The sequence below is a fragment of the Aphelocoma coerulescens genome, chromosome 8 (genome assembly GCF_041296385.1).
Source record: "Aphelocoma coerulescens isolate FSJ_1873_10779 chromosome 8, UR_Acoe_1.0, whole genome shotgun sequence".
In the NCBI taxonomy this organism is placed as follows: domain Eukaryota; kingdom Metazoa; phylum Chordata; class Aves; order Passeriformes; family Corvidae; genus Aphelocoma; species Aphelocoma coerulescens.
The window spans coordinates 18,265,750-18,281,952 of NC_091022.1; the positions used below are offsets into that span (position 1 = coordinate 18,265,750).

General features: G+C 39.2%; 1 protein-coding gene across 2 annotated transcripts in view; it reads right to left on the bottom strand.

The window, feature by feature from the left end:
- HS2ST1 (heparan sulfate 2-O-sulfotransferase 1) overlaps positions 1–15,788 on the bottom strand; it is an 82,455-nt gene extending 66,667 nt beyond the window's left edge. For both annotated transcript variants that reach the window (XM_069022907.1, XM_069022908.1), the window contains exon 1: positions 15,485–15,788. In XM_069022907.1, coding sequence (XP_068879008.1) covers positions 15,485–15,608 — 124 coding nt within the window. In that variant the 5' untranslated portion in view covers positions 15,609–15,788. The remainder of the gene's footprint in view (positions 1–15,484) is intronic.
- Between the last annotated feature and the right edge of the window lie 415 nt (positions 15,789–16,203).

Below are 16,203 nucleotides of genomic sequence, written 5' to 3' on the forward strand. Positions count from 1 at the left end.
TCTGTTACCAGCATCATTTACTGTATGCCGCTCTCCTAAGCTGATTTTATTTTACTTACTGCTGAGTAAGTGGCATTCAAGCTGCTCACAGGAAAAAACCATGGAAGTGTCAAAAGCAGGTTAAATTCTTGAAATAGCCAGTGAGCTCCTAAGGCTGACAGACTACTGCTTATTTAAGAAGTAGAATAAGCAGAACGTTATTTGTCCATATACACATAAAACATTGGAAAGTCTTCAATAGCATGATTTTATTATGAGATACTGTGCAGAAATTATTCACTGACCCCAAAACAGTCATCAGTCTTCTCAACATACGCTCGCCTCTGAAATGTTAGTTTAATAAGCTCACTTCCAATTAATATAAAAAGTACCTAACTCTATAAAGGTTTTATTTCAATGTATACTGAACATAATTTATTAAATAATTAACAATCCATATGGACTAATAACTAAAAAATATGTCATTGAATCATTTAAGCCCAACTACAAAGATTCTCTCAGCACAAGGATGGCTGCAGGACTTCAAGGGAAGAAATTTCTCTGTATTTCATGTGAAGTACAGTGGAAGAAATGACACAGAAAGAAGACCTGTAAATCTCTATCTGTAGCCACTTCAGGACAACACACATCATGAACAGACCCATGCTCAAATCTACATCATAAATGCAGCACTTGAAAAACATAAGTGAGCTGTGGATCAAATAGCTGGGCAGAAACAGGCTTAGAGAAGGCAAGTTCATGTCCCAGAGAGGCTACAGTGGCCTGAGTAAGCGTCCTGGCTCATTCAAACCTAATTCATGTAGCTTTAACAGAGTAAGGGAAACTAAGTAGTTTTCTGTCAGGTGACACAAGGATACCAATATAGTTTTCTCTGCATAGCAACATTTATCAAATTTTGTGAAGAAATACAATACAAATACAAACAGCAGCTTTTTGTACACATACAAAGTTTGTAATGTCACATACCTGCAACACACTTGGAAGGACATGGATCAAACACATAGACTGTATTGTTTCTGTATTAGGATGGTTCTTTTGGGTATTTTAAAAGTACAAAGACTTTGTCACTTACACACACACACAAGCTGATCAGCTACACCCCTGTGACTGCACAGAGAGAGGGAGTAGAGGCAGAAGACCGACTGAAGGTTTCCGTGCTTGATGGCCTATAGTGACCCACACCATTAGTAGTAACCTCTTGCCACCATGTGTCTTGTACTGCTATGAATCATCATAAGGCCCTACAGCCCCAACCCTCCTCCTGCTCCACATACAAATTATTTAAAACGTGGGAAAATTACTTTGCCCAACAGACTCTGTTTTATTTGATTGTTACTCCATGTTACAAGGCTGCCCTTTATAGTCTGTAAAAGTTGTTCTGTTCAGTCAGTGGTTCACAAATTAACCTGTAAAATGGCAAAAAGCTCAATAAAAATGTTCTTCATTCTAGCATCGTAGCCAAGGCTCACAAAGCATAAAAAGGAAAATTTCCACAAAACGCACAAACAAGGAAAGTCATGTGCACTTTGTAGATCCAGTGGTTGTTAGACCATTCACAGCAAGATACCTTAAATTTTCACTAGAAAACATTACTTCAGCAGTTGGCATTAGCAAATGTTCTTCTTGGATGTTCATGTTAAAAAACCCAGAAATAATGCACCCCCCCCCAAAAAACCCCAAAACAAACCCCAAACCCAACAGTCATTTCTACATCAGCACAGCTTAGCTCTTTATCAACCAATCATGAAAGACAGTGTCACTGCAAAGTTTTATTCCAACCATTATAAAATAAAACCCACTAGTCACAAGGCTGCCACCATAATCAGCAATATGTGCATTTACCACAAAAAATTCTCAAGTACAAGTTACTTTGACATTTTCTGGTCATAGCAATCTATTTATTAAAAAAAAAGAACAAAAAAAACCAAAGTATTCTAAATTCACCTGAAATAAGCCGGCAGATCAAACAAGCAAACAAGCTTACCTCAAAGTCAAACTCAGAATATAAAGAATCTAGTTAGTGCTTTAGCTACTACCTATACAAAATGTGAGTCTGGCTCTAGTTTGGAAACACAACTACTTCATGTAACAAGCACTCTGTGATGAGTTCTGGAGGTTACAGTTGCAGAACGCTTAGTAAGTACTACAGTGCAATTTAGGATGATTGTTTTATATCAGGCAATTTTTTATTTAAAAAAAAATTTAAAAAAATCAAAGCCTAACCAACTTTTACATTTATAAGATCACTACTGCTGTCAAGGTAGCAGCGTACAATAAAACAATAGGACTAGGATGTGTAACAATTGCAATAAGCTTAGTCATGGTTTGGAAAAGAGCAAACTTACTTGTTTTCTAAAGAAATTGTTAGACAAAACCAGCTACACTTACCAAGGATGCTTTTGGCAACTAATTCATATGCTCTCTGACACACGCTAACAATTCTTGGATGATAGACCTCCTAAAAACTTTGCATTTGGTAATAATTTAAGTGCCATACTTTTCAAGGAACATCACAATACTTTTAGCTGACTTTGACCATGCACTTAGATCAAACAGGAAACAGTGATAAACTTAAGAAAATAATTATCCTCAAGTCACTAAGTTCTTTCTACCTACAAGTTCCCCAAAACCAGGATCCTTTGCTCTGAAACCAAACCGAACACTCAAAACCTGCATGAGGATCTCCCTGGGACAAGGACACACAGACCACTCATTAGCATACACCACATTCCCATATTCCATTTTGGGCAGCATGCAGTTGCTTAAAATCAAATATATATACAGCACAGGAAAATTATGAAGGATGCAACTGAAATTACAAAATAGAACAAGATTAACTAAGTTTGAAATCAATGCTTTTTGATCCTTAAACATCACAGGCATTTTAGCTTCTCAAATTCATTGTATCAAGGTTTTGAGCAAATGAAGAAAGAACAATCTCTTTTCATGGTTTTATGTCTGTACTTAGTTAACCCTTATCCATTGGTAAAGCTTTAAACTACCTGATAGTTCTGCCTGATTTGTAAGGAATAGGCATTCTATAGAAAAGCCAATTTTGGTCATTATTTAGTTGTGGAATCAAAATAATTCCTAAATGGAATCTAAATAAACTAGAGAACCTAAATAAACTACAGCAAAGGTTGAAGGATTTTAACAGAATTTGCAGAGTTTGTAGATAAGTGATTCCATCAAGGCCAGAAAACTCATCGAAATCTATCTGGTTATCTGAGAGGATGTTTATATAGGTTTCTCTCACATAGTAGTTATCTCTAGAGTGCCATCTCATGTTTACACTTACTTGCAAATACTTAATATATATTAAGTAAAAGAGATGTAGGAACAATCACTTTATTTCATATTCCTGCTGCTCTATCAATACTTGACAGATTTTTTTGCTTAAGTGTCATGTTGTCAGACATTTAACAGGCTTTCTCATACTTAAAAAGCACATTATGTGCTATTTTTATTTGCACATTGTTTTAAGATAAACAATGAGAAGAAGCAAGTCTAAAAAAAGTTTACCACTTTCCTAGATTCATTCTTGAAAACTAAAATTTCAATCTCAACATTTAAAACCTTTTCTCATCATTTCCATCAAAACAACTATCTTGTATGAATATTTTATAGCCCCAGTTAAAGAAATTTATTACATACCATTACTTATTGCAAAACAATATGTGCTTTCAACTGCAACCTTGACACAAGCTTCCACCCCTCAAAGTGTGCACATATTTAAAACCTCCACATAATCACCACTAATGCTCCTTAGTCATTCAGTTTCCAAGAGATTTTCATTATGGATTAAAACAAGGAAAAAAAATCCCAAATACCTTTCAATATCTTCATTCCTCCTTCACACGTTTTTTTTCTTTAAACTTGATATGTGAATAATTTATCATCTATTTCTCTTTCTTAATTCTCATAATCAGACTGCCTTGCCATCTGCACTATGCAATCACACTTAAGTAGGCACATAAAAATCAGTAGAAACAATGCTTTGGGTTGCTCCAGCAACCACAAATGTTTCAAAAAATGCCCCCACAAGCATGTCAGTGAGACCATATTTTTCAGAGTATGGTTTGGAAAGCACAGACAGGAAAACCAGAAGAGGATATATTTAAATGTTTTGCTGTTTGATTTATCATTTCTTTGTGCTAAACCAACACCTCAGTTTTATGCTGCTTTTTCATATCAGAAAGGAGAGAAGGCTTTAATGGAATTGTAGAGGGTAAATGACAAAGCAATAGGAATCAGGAGCAAGTACATTTTCACAGTGTTAAACTAAAGTGAAGCCAGCTGTGAAAATAAGCATATTCCCCAATACTCACTGGCTTTTTGTTGGGATCAGAAAGACTGTGGATAGCTCACAAATGCAAAAGTTGCACTCATCCTCACATACACATCCTTTTTTCTTCTTTTACCCTCTATAGAAGTTAATTTTTAATATTCTTCTCTATGTCTGACCATGTGATTACAAGATTAATTTGCCCTTAGGCCAAATCCACTTAACATGCCTCAGGAATAACCAAGAAGCCTGACTAGTACCCCGCACCATTTTTTTCTGGGTTGGATGAAGGGATGGCTGTCCCTCCCTGTCCAGAAGCAAACATATGCCATCACTGCAGCTCAAAGCCCAAAGCATTAAACTCAACTGAAATCAAGAGTGCTTTAACTTCATGCTCCAGGCTCTGATTCCTGCTGGTGGAGGAGCTGGCTACAGTACTACCCTGGCTATCAGTGGGGTGATACTCTCCCACCAGCGTGCCAGGCACACTGCTGGGAGAACCCTCTTTATGCATCCTCTGCTAACTTCAATTGCTCATTTGTGATCTCCAGCCCTCTTATGTCCCTCTATGACTGGTAGCAATTTTACTTCATCAACCATTCCAAAATGTTTCATCAAAATGCAAAATTTTTTAATAAAAGCACCTCCAACTGAATTCTGTGTAGAAGGTTTTACGTAACCCTAACTGCTTTGGCCATTGAATAGTTTCAAAGATAAAATTCAAGACTGTACCAGACATGACAGGTCATAAACACTGCTATGTTTAAATGTAAGCTTAGACAGGTATTTCTGGTCATTCAGCCTGTGCTTTTGGCTCAGAATGCATGTCTGTGGGGCAGTTCAAGGACTAGAATAAATATTACTAGCCCACTAGAAAGTACGGCATTCTGGTACTTCTCATAGCAGAAAACACCTACACTACTGCATACACATTCAACACAGACAGTAAGTCCTTGTTTACAGGTATAAATCAAGCAGTATGCCAGAAATTTTATTGGGCATTTTTTATAGCTTTATCAAACAAAAATATTAAATATACTCCTGTTGAAGTTAACTTTAAACCTAAAGAGGCTCTGAGAAAACACCAGAGCAAGTTTTGCCCTCACTCAAACCAACAGCAGCAGTGCAATTAGCACACTGGATTAACAATGTAGACAGCAAAGGGAGAGACACCCAGAAGTATTAAAAAATATTTGTTTTGATAAAAATAGAAAGGCAGTAAAATTACAAAACATTCAAATTCCTACTAAATGCTTATACATTAAAAGGTCATTTTTATGGCAAGAGTCTTTGAACAGCAAATATACATCTAATCTTGAAATGCTATCTTTCTAAGTGAAATGGAGTTCAAAACCATACTTGGTCCAATCCCACTATACACAGTTTGAAGTCATCAAATTGGACAGCAAGATCTAATCACTTCATTGTAAAACAGCAAACTGTTATTAAGTACTTATCTTCAAAAGCTTGCCTTGTTGGCAGAATTAACAAACTTAATACAAAATAGTTCATCTGCCTAAAAATCTATTAAAACAGACTAGATTTCTCTCAGATAAGGAGGAGGGCTTTGTAAGAGTCTTTTGTTTTGTTTAAATTAGAAAAACAAAACAAAACAAAAAAAAAAAAAAAAAGAAGGGGAAACTATAAGACATTCAATATTCCCAAAGGCACTAATTTGATTAAGGGAAAGCATTTTAGTGCATCCCAGTTTATAGTATAATGTATCAAGAATAGTATTATATTGTACGTATTTTGCCAGGAGAATATCTTTTCACACTTTAAGAGTGCATACTGCTGAAGGTTTACTGACAAATGAGATGCTGAAAAACCTGGGCTCTGAAGTTCTCACTGGGAGTGCTGCTGAAATAGGATTCTACCAACGAAACATTTCATTCAACACCAGCATACAAAAAAACCTGATATTATGGTTTTGTTTCAAAAAATACTGATCCTCATACAAGCTATTTTGTGTGCCAGGTACAAAACCACATCTTCAGAAAGTGATCATATGCTTGTGCTCAAGAGTGTTTTGGTCAGGAGAAAACATACAGTGTTTTCATCCTTCAGCATGGGAATCAAACCCTGTGAGTTTTACTGCACTTTTACTGCAGACAGTGGCAGGACATGGCTGGACTCAGCTTTTGTAAAAATTAATCCCCTTTTCTTGAAAGAATAAAAACTTTTAAATTACACTGTCCAAAAATGTATCTTCTCAATTTACATCTGTCATTCAAATGCTAAGGGAGCCAAAATCTCAGAGTGCTTTGTTTTATTATGGAGACAATTTCTTGTCTATTTAATGTGTCAAAATAAGATTCTATCATTTTCCCATCCTATCTTTTTGACTTTTACTCTGAATTTCTAAATTCTTCTTAGAATTAGTGAAATCCTTTGCTTAGAATGAATGATCAATATAAACTCCAATATAATATAATCAATTGTTGATTAAGGTTTTGTGTATTAAAATACATTGCAAATTCCATGTTTTGAAAAAAGAGACTTCTATTCCTCCAAAGCCCTCCACAGAATTAATGTAAAGAAATGCAAATATTTCAATGACAATACAGATATGCTATTTATGCAATCATCCTGAGTATGTTCAACAACAATATATCCAGAAAAAAAGATAACAGAAATATTGAAAGTGCAAAGATATGCAGGGGAAAGATTCAAGGGGAAAAAAAATAATTAAACTGGATTCCCCTCTTCACTTTGCAGAAAGTGAGATACATAAGCATAATCTCTGTCCAATTGCTCTCATACCTCCAAGTTCCTTCATATTCTCAAGAGCATTTTTGCACCTTTTTCGAAGTGAAATCAAATGCTACTGCCTTTCAATCTGTCATCCAAGAAAGATCAGTTCTATATTACAACATCAGAAAATGCAAACAATGATGATAAATATATATACAGGTCATATTTATATTTAATAGGATTATATACATCACAAATTTATATACCCCATACTCTCACCTATGTATTTTTATATATATTAGAAACAAAGAAGAAGAAAAGATTGTCTGAGAAAAAAGCCACTACTGAAGTAAATGGAGAATATATGCATTTTAATTTAAGGAACCTAAGAACCCATCCCCACACTCTTTACAGTTTTACAGCAATTATGCACAAGGTTTGCATAAACACTTCAAAATCATCAAAAGCTGTTTTATCAAAACAGCACTTAAGTTTTACATATGTTTCAACACAAATTAGTATTCAGAATTAAAGAGTAAGTTGGTGAAAAAAAAGGATGTCAGCTGTCATTTTAATCTGTAACCAGATATAGAAAATGGACATGAAGAAGGAAGGCAAAGACTGGGCCAAAATGATAAAAAGGTTCTTTCAAAATACTTTTTGTAATTTCATTATCTTATTAATTCTTTCACTGCCCTAGACTTCTAGCTACTCATGATGCATTTTATCACTAACAGAAAGGTTGAATGATAATTATTATAGAAGTAATATTATTGAAACCATGATGACTCAAAGATATTGCAAAGTAAGGACAACAATAATATGCTGAATACTAGAGACAATAAAAAGACACATGGATGCAGTTGAGTTTTCTGCAGACACTTGCAAACGACAACTGTATGGTAAAATTATGCTCTTAATTTATAGCCTTAAAAAGCTGAACTACAGCAATGAAATAATTCCTTGGTAACGTAGAGACACTCAATACAACATCAGTTCCTGACATTCATGGGCACATCCTGCAGTAACACTGATGTCCTGATTGTCAGCATATTCCTGAAACAGAACCATACAAATCTGTGCAACAGGAATGCTTCTATGAGTATTGAGACTTGATATCTTTAGGGAAATGCCTGGGCATACTATCTATAATCAGCACTAGCAGTTATTTTGGTACAGGCAATTACTGATAGGAATGCCAAATGGAAGGACTTGAGTTCTCCAAGACTTAAAAGTGGCAAGGAGCTAGGGAGTGAATAAAAAACCAGCTGGGTCAATTCCAGCAAGAAAAGACGTTTGCTTTTCCCTTCTAAGTGAGCAGAGATTTCTCTGAATGCCACCATTCTCAAGATGCTGGCTTTGAACACAACAACTTCACAGAGCCACAGGTTTTCAGGGGAGTGGGTGATTCCAACACAGTGGATGGGTTTGAACACCACATGAAGTGGTGGGTTTGAAAAAAATACTGCCCATTCCCCAGACTGCAGCTAAGAGTCTGTACATATTTATGAAAGGCTGCAGCCAGATGGCCAAATTTCAGTTGCCTCTCTCAACACTGGAGTCCTTTCACTAAGTCTTTTTTATTTCCAATTGAAAAAATAATGCAAATACACGTACTGGTTCAGCTGTTTTACTACAGCATGGAACTTTCATTATGCTTGCCAGGCTAGTATTTCAGATACATAAACAGATTTCAAGCATAGCTCTTACCACTATTTTAATACTGCTTTGACAAGGTTTAAATACACTTTAGATAAGTGACAAAAACTACAGATTGCACACAGTTACACAAAAAGACTGTCTTTTGATCCACTGAAGTGATAATACATGGAGGATTCCATATGCAAACACCATCTATTTCCTACGGAGAAGCAAGAATTTGAGGGAAGGCACTCATTATTAGAAGACAAGACCAGTCCAGCCAGAATAAGTCTAGCAGTGGGTGACTCATGGTTGCCAGTCAATAGATATGAAAATTACTTGTTCATGAACTGCTCAAATGTTCCTAACTTCAATAGCTAGGGGCCATACAAAACTATGAGAAAAAAAAAAAACCAAAAACAAATCAGCTGCAAATACATCCATTTTCTGAAATAAGGAAGAAAAAAAAATTTCTACCATTTATTTCACTTTACATGTATATAGAATCATAGAATGGCTTGGGTTGGAAGGGACTTCAAAGATGTAATGTAGTGCCAACACCCCTACCATGGGCAGGGACACCTTTCACTAGACCAGGTTGCTCAGAGACCTGTCCAACCTGTCCTTAAACACTCCAAGGGATGGGGCATCCACAACTTCCCCTGGCAACCATGATAAACTGGAAAGCAATGGTTTCATCTGTTATATTAAATCCGAGGTTTATGTAGTTTAACAAGGTCTCTTTTGGACGGGTAGTGTATATATATACCAGCCTCCACTGAGAGCTAAGGGAAAAAAATGGCATAGGAACTTCCAATCACTGGATTCCAGAGGTATATTGCAGACGTGCGAATTTTACTTACTTCTGCCATGCTCAGCAGTACAAAACAGACAAGAAACACAACATGAGTACTGGCATGCCATTACGCCATAATGCTGCTGTTTTAGTAGCACAGAGTAAATAAAGGCATCAAATGTAGTTTTTTCTGATTTCCAGCGGTGTTACCACTTTTCCTTTTACAGTGCTATGCACAATACAAAAACCTGCCAGGTATTTAATTATTGAAATAACCCAATCTATCTTCCTCAGTAGAAAAACAATGATAGAGAAGAACAGGAAGCAGAACTCCTTTGAACACTTTCTCCTGAGGTTGTCAGCCTTGAACTCACAGCTAAGCTACCTCATAGCTATCATTACCAATGTTTAATATTGCATTAATTCACAACGAAGAAGAACATGGTACTCACATTTCTTTGACTGTCCAACAGGCTTCTTCTATCCTAAAGACATGATCACAAACGTGTCTCTTTTCCAGGATTTCCATGGAGGATGGTACTGCAGTTCTATGTGCTCTTCAACTTAAATTTGTGCCTTACTAAGTAACATAGATAGGTATGTTCTAGCCCAAATCTCGCCTTCTTCAATGGAGAATCCAGAAAGATGGAGTGCCTTACCTGATCATTATTTCATCCACTGCCATGGATGGAGGGACTGGGAGGGACTGGAGGTGCTTTATCTGATTTCTCAAGTCCACTTCATCTCTCAGAACTGCCCTCAAAATATCTCTAACAAAAATATCCCCCTGCCAGATAACTCTTCAGCACAGCATCTGCTATTAGAGTGAAGGCACAGCTCTCAGCACATCATCGATTCTCCAAGTTATTTCACTAAAAGCACGATGCTTGCAAACTAGGTCCAACAATACTAAAGTTTCTCACATGTAGCCTTTCAGAAGGGGAAAGGTATTTTAAAAAGTTATGCCTCTTATTTCCACTGTTAGAACCAGCCATTGAGGTTACCAGCAAAAAGGGGTGAGATCAAGTCACAGACCCCATTAGCAAGTCTGAGCTGCCTTGGTATGCGCTTGAGAATGTGCACAGTTCTGTACTAGTCAAAGTTCAGACACTACAAATTTCACAGAAAGTAGAACACCAACAGCTGCAACATTTATTCCCCAAAAAGTTATAAGGAACATAAATAAAAAATATAACAGAAGTCATACTATTGTGTTACAGCGGGGATACTGTAACACGCCTATATCAAACCAGGAGTCCCGTGGAAAAGAAATATATACGGACGGATTCTTGGTAGATGTTTCAGAGATGTTTATTTCCCCAGCCGCATGGCCGGGCTCTGCCGAGGAACCCTCACAGTCTGGGCTCAGGGAAACACAAACCAACCAACGGGGAACGAGGCTGGCCAGAGCCAGGGAAACCCCCTGTGTCTGTGCCCTCAGGGCCCCTCTCCCAGGGCTACGTGGCGGGGGCAGGAGACCCCGACACTATTGCTCAGTATCACAGTTTTCAATGGGAAGTACAATCATAGCATGGGAGCACTTTAAAATTTATTCTGAAACTGTCTGGGACAACCAGAGGCATGGTGAAAGTGAATGGTAAGAGGGAACCAGGTGAAAAAGTATGATAAAACCAGCAAGACTAAGTGGAAGAAAGTTCCACTGGATGGAGATATACTAAGGAAGCAGCATTACAATTCTTATTTCAGGAAACCCTGTATACAATAAAACAGTTTCTGAAGGAATGCCTTGGGCTACTCAGCAGCAAATAATAACTACTGGGTAACAGGGCAATATTTAAATAAAAACTAGGTAATTATTTGCATAGCTGTGTGTGGCCAGACCTGCCAACAATCACAAACTCCTCTTTATAAATGTTCAATGTTCCTCTTTATAAATGCTCAATTATAAGTAACAATATGCTAAGGAACCATGCTTGCTATACTAGAAGAGTCAACTTAATAATTTTTCTGAGGGATTTTCCAACAACATGCAACAGGCAGGCCTACTGACAGGAGATTTTTTATTTCTAAATAAAGGAAACAAGAAATGCCTATTATTTTACCATCCCAAAAAAGCAGAAAATCTTGTATTTCCATAAAGCATAAGACAATCATTGGGAAGTTAAATCCTTTAACTTCAAGGGAACAGTGGTTTATTAGTTACACACAGTGCTTAGAAAGATACTACCCCAGCAAGGGCCACAGATGCTAAGACACTACCTTAATTTTTTTTTAAAATCTGGCAATAAATCATCAATTAAATTTTCTTTCCTGGGCTTAGGAAAAGATCCTTAGTGTTTTGAATTATTAAAGTATTTATAAACCAAAAAAATTTGAAAAAGTAAAATGTTAAGGACTTATTTTAAATTACAGATGTCTATACGCTGAATTCAAGGTGCTGAATTAATAGATATGAACCATTATTCTGTTTATCACTTAACAGAAGAAACACTCCCACATTACAGCTAAGAAGTTTTTCAACCTAATCTGAAGCAGATTCAATCCTCTCTTTCCCTGTTATACTATGTTTCTCAGACACAGACGTTTTCCAAATGGATTATGTAAACATCACTGAAGTGCTAGAAAGTAGCATTAGACCTTCATTTCCACCCCACCAAAGAGCAATCCTTCTCTATCTACAACCCTCTCTATCTACAACCCTCATTTTCTCTGATCAATCCTACGGACTTTAACCCTCTCCCACTTTCCTGGCCAAACCTGAAGTGCTTCTAGAGTTTGGTGTTGTAAAACACAATTATTTTAACAGAAGAACTAGAACATGTATGAACTTCTCTCTTCCTTCTCCCCACCAGTAAATTTCAAAATCTTGGGGAGGGAGGAGAAGATAGGGATGGATTACATCCAGCTGGATCAATTTTGTGATCCAACTCACCACAAATACTAATGGCAATGCAGGAGATAGAATGGTATACATTAAACAAGTTAAATGCTAGGTCAGTTTATACCAAAGGCAGAGCTGCACTCAACAGGCTTCCAAAACCCAAAAGGGACAGTCAGACATTACTTCTGTTCTTCTGTTCCAGGAGCAACAGTAAAACCTCAACATTTGCCTTTCATGTGCAATATTCTCTATTAGAGCTGTGCGTTCCCAGAGCTAATGGACACTTACCTACACCAGGCTAAAATAAAAATATTAAAGTCCTCATTGGCAATTACAGACAGCTTAGTCTGGAGAGAATGCTAATTTTCCATGTAAACCTGAAAATAACATGAAAGATTAATAGCTGTAGGTACAAATCTCACAAAAAAAAAGGTATTTCAAATTGTTCGCACTCTGCTTGTGATCTCACCACTACAAACTATTTGTAAAGAGCTGCAAAGAAGTTAAAATTAATATTCTGATTTACTTTTTTTTTTAATTAGGAAGTTATTTTTCATATGAAGAAGCCGACAGGTTTACCAATACCCTTTTAAAGTATTTTGTCCCAAAAAGCAGCAGCAGCATTTGTGCTAGTCATTTGCTTACACATCTTATACTTTTCAACTTAGAAAAGTTTGCCAAGGTGACCGAGTTTACCCATATAAAGTCTTCCAGAAAAAAAAGAGGTTCCCATTCTTTTTTCATTCAGAAACATGTCCCAATTTATCCTTATAGGTGAGATATCTTAAGTCATTAAACTGAAATTAAGGCCCCCAACTGTTCACTACAGAACCTGGAGTTGCTCATATGTGAAGGAATTGGATAAAGCCCTTCCTATCCGAAAGAATAGCTGGACATTTTTAGAACTGCTGATAAGACTGCACAATTATTTTGCCATCAAATCGGAAGTAATTTGGTTTTCCTAGTCAAAGCCTAACTCTTACAAGAACTTTCCAAGATGACAGTTTATCATATGATATATCAATGCAAACACATGGCATAGCTCAAACCCAGTCCCCAAATGCTGTGCAACAAGACTTCCGACATAAAAGCACTCACTGAAACACAACTGAAAGACCAAAGAGCTACTCTGTTCTTACCCTCAAATCATAGTACCACTTCACACACACCCACACCATTTTTTAGGGGGCAGGGAGAAAAACTGGCATTCAAGTGCATTAGGCCAATTAATTACTTTGATTTGGAGAAAACCATTTTCCATAATGCAGCTCAGTAGAAATATAATCAATCACTAAGGTTTCATTACACCTGTTTTTTTACCATCATATTTGCTAGTCATAAAATACATACCAAACATGTGAAAAGGGAGACATTCAGACAGCTAGAAGCTTTTTAACAAAGCATACTCTCACACTAAAAAAACAGAATCCAAGTTCAAAGCTGTTGTAGAAAGTCCTTTTCCCCTTCCTTCCACAGATTTTGGAGAGTCACCAGTAAGTTGCACACAAAGCAAATCTTTCCATCTTACTTTTAAGAAACTTTACAATAGTTTTCCCTTTTCCTTAAGACATAAAATCAGCAGAAGATAGTAATTAGATTCCTGTCCCAAAGCAGTATGAGTAATTTAATCCTCTAAATATGTAAGTTAAACATGTCCATTGCATATATACTAAGGAGGAAGAAGTTTTACCAGTAAAATTCTTTATTCTCACACACATTATGTTATTCTTTTCATGCCAGAAGGTAGATCTCCCTTAAGTAACACACACTGTCAGCAACAGAAGCATTGAAGCCATCGCTATGAACCACTTCAAAGCAGATGTATACAAAATACCACTGAACCTTCAGCACTATGGCAACACTTGCTTTATCTTCCAATTTAATTCATTTTCTTCTTCAAATGTTTGTTTACAGTTATTGAAACCCTGCAAGAAAAAAGCCTCGATTATAAATGCTAAGAACTTTCAGTTGAAAAGTATGCAGAGTAAGGGCCTCCCTCAACTCAAGCAGTGAACCACTGAAATTTCTAGGGTCCTAATCTCTAACATGCAGTTCAGAGAGAGTGAAGTGGAAAAGAAATATTGTGAAGTAAAATCCCAATGGCATTCATACAGCTCAACATCAAGTTATGTGGACTCTGTTAAAAACTCATTGTTAAACTTCCCGTGTCACTCAAATCCACTTCTACTGTTAACACCAGAAGGAACACGATGGGCACTTTTCTTCCTACAAACTGAAACTTACACTACTAACTATTGTTAATAATCTAAATATCTTAGTACAGTGAAATAATATGAGAAAGCAAATCCGCAATGTTTACAAACCAGTTTCTAGTCTTGTATACACCAGAAGTCTCAGTGCCCTGTTTTCACAGCTCCTAGGCACCACAAACTCGGTTCAGAACGGTGTTTTTTCACATCCTTGAGACCCTTAATTAAGCAATGTAAAATCTTTACAAGTTCTGCAGCCTTATGTACAACAAAGTAGTAAGATGTTACCTGCCAGGCAGATATTACTCTAAAAATATCCTCTTAAGGCAGGAAAATAGAAGAAATTTTACACAAGAGATTTCTAGTTCAACACTACTCAGTTAAGTACAGCTCAGTGACAGTCTAGGAAATCACTAACTACACTCAGTAAATGCCGAAAATAACAACCTTTAAATGAGGTTTAAATCAAATGAGAGTTAAACAAATTACCCATTTGTCATTAAGAGCAATGTCTTTAGCTTTCTTATCTATACACTGTGCTTTCCATTATAGTGCCAAGCGTAAGTAAAACGTATGAATTAGAAATCAGATGTCAAGAAGATGGTTATTCGCTGCAGCAGCAGCAGAACCAGCCTCAGCCTGGGCACCACGGCTGCTGCTCTCCTCCCTCGCCAGGTGCCTGAGGAGGCACCGGCAGGCCGGCCGGTGCTGCCCACGGCCGTGAGCACCGCGGCTCTTCTGACAAAACCAGTTCAGACACTACAGACACGTTTGTCTTCCCAGCACTGACCTCTCACAGGTCTCCTGATCTCGCAGAACAAACAAATGAACTCAGAGGCCAAGGCTGCCGCGGAGAGCCGCTTTTGCAGAGTGGCCGGCCCGCACCGGTCAGGTCCCGTGGCGCCGGGGGCACGGCAGCGCACGGAGCCAGCAGGAGCAGCGCCCGGCGGGGCTCCCCCAGCCCTCGGCGCTGCCGCCCCCCGCGCCTCGCCCCGGCCGCGCCCGCCGCCGCTCACCCAGCTTGCCGCGGGACTCCTCCAGCTTCTGGATCTGGTTCTCCAGGAACAGCACGGCCACCCCGAAGACCAGCACCGCCAGCAGCTGCAACTTGGGCGGCAGCATAATCCTGAGCAGCCCCATGAGCAGCAGCAGCAGCGCCGCCCGCCCGGGATCACGACATAACGCGGGGCCCGGCCCGCGGGGGCCGGCGGGAGCCGCAGGGACGGCGCGGGCGAGGAGGCACGGAGAGAGCACGGCCGGGGGCGCGGACAGGGCCCGGCGCCGCCGCTCTCACATCGCCGCGCGCACGGCCCGCAGCGCGCCCGCCCCGCCCGCGTGGCCCGGCCCCCGCCGCGCCCCGCCCGCCCTGCGCGCGCTGCTCAGCAACCGAACGCCCGGCCGCGCGCCCGTGCCCGCCCCCGCCCCACGCCGCCGCCGCCGCCGCCGGGCCCCGCGGCGGGCCCCGCCCCGTGCCCCCGCCATTGGGCGGTGCTGCCGCGGCCCCGCCCCCCACGCAGTTCGATTGGCCCGGCGTGGGAATCGCCCCTCCCCGGGCGCTGACTCCGCCTCCCCCGCCACTCTGAGCCGCCGGAGCGAGGCGATGTCCCGCCTACATGCGTCCCTTCATGATTGGAAGGCGCTGCTCGAAGTCCCGCCCATCCGCCCATCCTCGTTGGGCACAGGCACCGCGGCCCCGGGGAAGCGCACAGTGCTATTGGTCAGAGCGGCTGTCAGT